Source organism: Zingiber officinale, chromosome 1B, assembly GCF_018446385.1.
Source record: "Zingiber officinale cultivar Zhangliang chromosome 1B, Zo_v1.1, whole genome shotgun sequence".
NCBI lineage: Eukaryota > Viridiplantae > Streptophyta > Magnoliopsida > Zingiberales > Zingiberaceae > Zingiber > Zingiber officinale.
The window spans coordinates 121,927,166-121,933,932 of NC_055986.1; the positions used below are offsets into that span (position 1 = coordinate 121,927,166).

General features: G+C 42.4%; 1 protein-coding gene across 2 annotated transcripts; it reads left to right on the plus strand.

Moving 5' to 3' along the window:
- Positions 1-244: 244 nt before the first annotated feature.
- Positions 245-5,951, plus strand: LOC121993298 (protein Brevis radix-like 1). Of its 2 annotated transcripts, none has more exons than XM_042548006.1 (7): positions 245-640; positions 760-962; positions 1,260-1,438; positions 4,494-4,900; positions 5,001-5,133; positions 5,214-5,620; positions 5,729-5,951. In XM_042548006.1, the coding sequence occupies exons 3-7, from the start codon at positions 1,325-1,327 to the stop codon at positions 5,865-5,867; spliced, it is 1,200 nt and encodes a 399-aa protein (XP_042403940.1). In that variant the 5' UTR covers positions 245-640; positions 760-962; positions 1,260-1,324; the 3' UTR covers positions 5,868-5,951. The 2 variants fall into 2 exon arrangements, with proteins under 2 accessions (XP_042403940.1, XP_042403939.1); XM_042548005.1 differs by having other exon boundaries at positions 760-951.
- Positions 5,952-6,767: the final 816 nt, after the last annotated feature.

Consider the following 6,767-nt stretch of genomic DNA (forward strand, 5'->3'; position numbering starts at 1 on the left):
CCCCCTCCTTTTGATTTCTAGCTCGAAGTCTCCTCACGATCAACACAAATATCACATCATCAGTGGTCCATCCTTCTCAACTTCCAAACCGGATCAATATCAAAATACTATTTTGTTATCAAAATACCCTTCCTCTATTAACATTTCCAAAAAAAATTAAAACTAGTCAAAGCATTTTAAAAATCATCCTAAAAAGTAAAAGAGTCTATACGTTCTATCTCTAAACCCAATTTTCAGTGACGTTTTGCAGCCTTGCAGTTGCAGGAGCTTCTCGAATCTGTGGGAAGTTCGCATTACGAACAGAACCTGAACAGAGAGGAAAAGCAGGTGCAAATCCAAAGCGCCACAGCGGTCAAGATCGAAAGGAAATAAATAATAACCCTGACTTGGAGACTGCAGCCTATGTGATTAGTTCTTGCCAATAAATTGATAGAGGGTCTGCACTCTGCAGCAGGGGATCCGTTAAGTCTACTTCTCAGCGTCTCTCGCTGTTGCAACTACGTGGTAAGTGACAAGAACACAAATACGTACCGGCTGGCTTGTTTCGGCATGAGATCTAGCTAGCTTTGCATTGGGCTCTCCATGGTCGAAAGAAAACAAAGAAGACATAGTAACAGAATGCTACAGCAATTTAATCTAGGTGAGAGCCTCGAAATCATCATTTGTTTTTTTTGTCATTTTCCTTATATTCCGCTAGCTTCTACTACATATGAATCCTAACCAGTTCATTCTTCACTTGATTTTTCTTTTTATGCTAAGCCAAACAATTCAAAGAAACAGTCTCTATGTGATCGTCTTGAGGCGAAGTCATTGACTGTGGCAGTAATTGATCCATTCTATTTGTTGTCACGGCCAACAGCAATTTCAATCGACTATAGAAGGCATACAAAAAGATAATTGTGATACGAAGTGAACCCACCGAGCAAGGAACAACGCAGGACGATCGAGAGAGTAAGCAGTCGGTATCTTCATTTACTACTTACTATCCATTCCGAGCTGTCTTTCTATTTCATGCCGCACTGGCAAGTAAATGAAGGAATAACTCTTACTGAAGCTTTACTTGCCCAATGATATATATGGATATATATTTTCTTTGTTGCGTTTCGAGAACCGACAGCATCATTAAATTGGGGGAGGCCAGGCCTCTGGGTTGGGCTTTATTATAAGACACCGACGACGACGTCGCTTCTTCACCAATCCTCCTCAGCAGTCGGCATCATATAACTGCTTGATGAATAGTGTCACGCCGGATCTTGCAGGGGTAGTTGTGCAGCTGTAGGAGAGGGCAAAAAGTAAGCGACGTCGCTCTCGGCGGAGGAGATCGATGTTGGCCTGCATTGCGTGCGCGAAGCAGGACGCTGACGAGGAGGGAGAAGACGGCCCGCGCGCGGCGACCACTCCGAGCAACAAAGAGACCGTGAAAAGCCTCACCTCACAGGCCAGTACATTAGAGTGATGTTTTTTTTCCTTGAAAAAAAATACACATTATTCCCGTGTCTTAAGTAATCATATGCACATTTATCAATTGCATGCGAATTTGTTCTACAAGTTCATTTACTGCAAATTAATTAAAGCTCATTAACCATTTCGCCAATTTATTAAATCACACATCTAACTCTTTTAAATACCATGCAGCAGTATTTATTTTTTAAATTACTCCTTTCTTTACCTCCCTGAGGACGGAGGAAACCTCAGGAAGAGTCTTATAGAAAATGAACACTAGGTGTGAATTGGTAATTTTAAAAATTGGGGGTGATTTGTCGTATTTCTGAGGTGCATGGATTGAGTAGCAAGCTATGTTTTGTTCTCTTTAATTCTCAAGAGAAGAGCTTGAGAGAAAGCAAGCCTTTGGGTTCGACGAGGAAGATTGGCGCCAGGGAAGGAACAGAGCAGAGATGGCTTTCTCCGACTCTGATCTGTTCTGGCGTCAGAGATACAACTGGTGGCTTCAAGTATACAAAACAATACGATGCTTAAGTAGGAAGCAACGATCATTACATAACTTGCAGTTGCACTATGAAAAGGAGAGGTCGATCAGGATTAACAATTGTTTCACGCGCATATCATAGACATTAGTTAAGCCGATACACTAACATAGCCAAAGACTCAGAATGAATAAGACCAATAGCTTAATGGCGAGCAGAATAGGAGCATGGGTGACGTCGGATAACCTTGATGATTTAAGCTATCGTAGCGCTCCGTAAAATTTTCCTCCCCACCCCAAATGGATTCCACTGAGTTAAACAGAGTACTCCGTGGTAATGGTATCAAATCCATCCTAGGAGATAGGCTAATTAAAGGTGGGTTTGTCATCTCTCTTCATCTTCGGCTAGTTCATACGCAGGTCATCCGAGTTGGTATGTGACGGATGTTGCCACAATGAGGTCGCAGGGTCGATCCTCGGGGCAGCTGAGAAATAAATCTCGTATCCCCGTATTACACCCTGTCCGTCATATGCTCGCTCGGATGCTGTGATTTACCTCCCTCGTGATGACCTTGGGTCGGGTACGACGGAAGCACTGGGGACGAGCGTTTCACCTTTTTTGCCACAATACACTAGGTGTTTTGGTCTTCTCCTTGTATATGAGAGGATACATTGTACTAATGGATAGTGTTCCCGTCTAGAAATTTCATCACCATCATGCGACGTGGCAGTAGAAGAAGTCCACCATGGCATAAAAAACGATGATGTTGAGATCTTTTCCTAAATTTCTTCTCATAACGTGATGATTCATATAGAGAGTAATAAACATCAAAGAGCTCATCGGATATTATCCCGGTGAAACTATTCCGATGCCTAAGTCATCATCATTGATCTCGTCTGAAATCGATGAAAATTGGACCACCAACGATATGACTTTAAAGTTGACTGTAAAAAGACCTCGAAAGAAAAAACCTCGAAGGGAGATCACCTATAAGATCACAAGGAGGAGGAAGAAAGAGCATTTAGTAAGCAGGTCAAGGGATTCATGGTACAATCACTTCGATACTCAAATCAATGAAATGGAAATAAATTTGGAAGATTAATAGTAGAAGAATTATAATACCTTTATAATTCTCACATTAATTAAATATCATATCAAAATAAGAGATGTCAAATTCGTATATCTTTGTGATATTGTGCAATTTCATTACTCATACATTACTTATATCCTATATTCTCTACAAAGATATAGTCTCGCGTGCCTTCGATAATTCCACGCGCAACATTAATTATGGAATGAACTCTTGAGTCGAAAGACCCATTGGACCTTCTTGGCCTAATCCAACAGGGAGTTGATGGTTTTGAGCCCCGGGAGTCGGAAATCCGATCGGGACGATGTATGGGAGTAGAGTCCCGTGAGTCGGAGACCCAAACAAGATGATGTAGGGGAGCAGAGCTCCGTGAGTACGATGTAGAGGAGCAGAGCCCCATAAGTCGAAGATCCACTCGGAACGATGTAGGAGAATAGAGCCCCGTAAGTTGAGGATTCTCCGAGCTAGCAAAGTGAAATACGAAGGGAGCATAACCAATGGAATCGGGTTGTTCGATTGAATGGTGGTCTATGATGTTTTGATAGGTCATTCGCTCAGATAGACCTACCTTAGACTTTAATTACCACGTTAATTGGAAGATTAACTTCCTGATCTTATATGGAAGTCACCTATACGGCGGGGCGCATCAATTGTGTTTCGATCAAAAGGAACAAATTAATTAAGAGATGTTGAGTTAGAGAACCCCTTTTTTGAGCATATACCTTTCATTTTTATAAAAGTGACACCCATAGAGATCACGGGGAGGAGAGGGAGGAGAACATATGGGAGAGTGATCAAGAGATCATGGGCAAATGGGGATCATGTCCCCTATCTACCTCAGCATACAACAAGTCGGTAGATCGAAAAGTCAAGAGGTTGGTGACGATTGAGTCAGCTCAGCAGGTCAGACTTCTCAGGAATTTGGGAGGTCGGCAACTCAGCTAATCGAGTTGGCTTAGCAAATCAAACTGCTCATGAAATTGGGAGGTCAGTGATTCGACTGATCGAGTTGATTAGTAGCTCAGACGGGTCAAAAAGTTAGGAGGTTGGCGAGTTGGCTAATAGAGTCGGCTCGGCCATTGACATGCCACATGCAGTTTGATCCAGTCCCAAAACATGCCATCTGATCACTACATATTAACCGGGTCATGTCCCGTGGGCTTGTCATCTCCACCGCATCAGATTGTATTAATTATTAATTTAATTAGATGGAGAATGAAATATGGCTTCAAAATTGATCCAGCTCTTTGCTATAAACATTTTGTACAAATCACAATTCCCTGCGAATCAACTTCTGTGGACCCTTGGCAGTCGTGAATTGTTAATGTCAATTCATTGGTAGCCATAGACTAGTTCATTAAGAACAATAACTTAGCGCAGAAGTATTGTTGATAAACATACAGCTAGCGTGTTTCCTTTGTTGTAGTAATTTCTAACCATGTTAATTTTATATACCGTAACTCGAACTATATGCGCAGATAAAGGACATGGTCCTAAAGTTTTCCGGATCAAGCCGTCAGATCAAAGGAGGCGGAAGCACCTCGTCCTCTTCCTCGTCATTCAGGAGCAGGAGCTTCCGCCACCGTCATAGCAATCGGCAGGAGCATGGCGCCTATACTTACGAAGACTTGGCGTATTGCAGCAACCAGCCGCGGGCAGGCCATGCAACTGCGAGGCCAGCGGCGTGGGACTCGACTAAGAGCATGAAAGAGGAGCAGCGGAGGTGTGGAGGCAAGTGGAGTGGGGGTATCGAAGAGGATATAGTGGTGGAAGACGATATTGACGAACCCAAGGAGTGGATTGCTCAAGTGGAGCCCGGCGTTCATATCACATTCGTCTCTCTCCCTGGAGAAGCCGGAAACGAACTCAAACGCATTCGATTCAGGTTTTATTCTTACGAACTTTTTCTATCCGTGTCCCGTCGTCCCAATTAATTATTGCACGCTTGCTTAATAAATTCGATCGAATGTGTAATTTCTTCTCAGTCAGGAGATGTTTAATAAGTGGCAAGCACAGAGATGGTGGGGGGAGAACTACGACAGGATCATGGAGCTTTACAATGTACGGCGCTATAACACTCAGGCTCTCCAGACTCCGGCTAGATCGGACGACGGCAAGGTTAGTCAATCGTCGTAGAATGACACCATGGGTAACGTATCGTAAGAGATGATGCTTCATATAGATTGTTATATATTCAGAGAGAATCGACGTGGTCGAGGGTGGGCTCGACAAGGGAAAGCCCCATCAATCAGGCGCCATTCGCCACAGAGCAGCTTACCGCCAGAGACATGCACAAGCCGCCGCCGCCTACGGATCTAACCACCTCCCGCATCCTTCCACATCGCCTTCATTCACCTGCTGCCGCTGCCTCCGCCGCCGAGACTGAGACGGCGCCGGGAACCTCCGGTGCAAAGGAGGAAGCCACCGCTTCGGTGGACGCATCGAGGACCACCACCTCGTCCAGAGACGAGAGGTCCGTCTCCGTTAGCAACACCAGCGACGTTCTCGAGATAACGGAATGGGTGGAGGAAGATGAGCCCGGCGTCTACATCACCATCTGCGAGCATGCCGATGGCAGCCGGGAGCTCCGTCGTGTGAGATTCAGGTTATCATTCAATACACGGAGTTCCTTGTCGATCATAGACTCTGCTTTTTCACTTTCCTTCTGCTAGATGCTAATTAATGGGAGCAACGGTTTCATGGTGTCTTGCAGCCGAGACAAGTTTGGGGAGGTGGACGCTAAGCTGTGGTGGGAGGCCAACAGAGAGAGAATCCAAACGCAATATCTGCAGGACGTAGAACTCAACGCATCACAACTCTCCGTACACTCCAATCGAGTAACAATGAGTTAGAAAACCCAGGAAAATGCATGGCTTAATTTGTACATGTGGGATGTTCGATCAATGTCACGACTGATCAGACTTCTTTTTGTTTCCTGAACTTAAAATGTTTATCTGGATTTTACAAACGTACTTTTTCCAAATCCAATCCACTTACCCGAACTCACCGGACATTTTCAGAATTCGAAACAATATCAGATAAATTTGGGAATGATCTGAAGAATTCTCCAATAATTGGTCTTAGTTTAGTGAGGAATCTCAAAATAATTTTAAATTCCAAGAATGCTTTTTCTCTTTTTGAAGTGCTACATCAAGGAGAAATTTTAAGTGGATGATTAATAGGAAATTATGTTTTCGGTCTGGTAACTGTCCCTTTTCCAATTTTAATCCTGTTGTAAGTTATAATTTATCTTCTTATTCCAGTAACTTATAATAATTTTTAATTTCAATCTTTTTTTTTAAATTAAAATTTTCTATCGGAAAATGTCCCGTGGCGTTCAAAATCCTCAAATTCAATTTATAACTCAACATTTTGATCTTCAATTGGACATTTTCCAATGGAATATTTCAATTTTAGAGAAAAATAATTGAAATTGAAATATATTACAATTTACTAGACTAAGAACATAAATTGACTTATAACATGATTAAAATTGAAAAAAAAAAATACAAGTTACATGATCAAAAACTTAATTTTCTTGGATGATTAATTATTCACGTCCATGAGTGTATATATAAAAAATGTGAGAGCGAAGTATCACGACATAATTAAGTTATCTATTTGTTATTATTTAATCATCAAGGGTGATAAAAGATAGGCGGCGGGATTTAAAAATTATTAATTAATACGGGATGTTACGGATAGATCACGGTATGACATGAAGTCAAAGTCAAAGGGAAGGTGGCAGTCAG

Coding starts and splice junctions, on each gene's coding strand:
- LOC121993298 (XM_042548006.1), top strand. CDS start 1,325: ATGTTGGCCTGCATTGCGTGCGCGAAGCAGGACGCTGACGAGGAGGGA. Junction 1,439..4,493: donor TGAAAAGCCTCACCTCACAG/GCCAGTACATTA, acceptor CTATATGCGCAG/ATAAAGGACATGGTCCTAAA. Junction 4,901..5,000: donor CTCAAACGCATTCGATTCAG/GTTTTATTCTTA, acceptor ATTTCTTCTCAG/TCAGGAGATGTTTAATAAGT.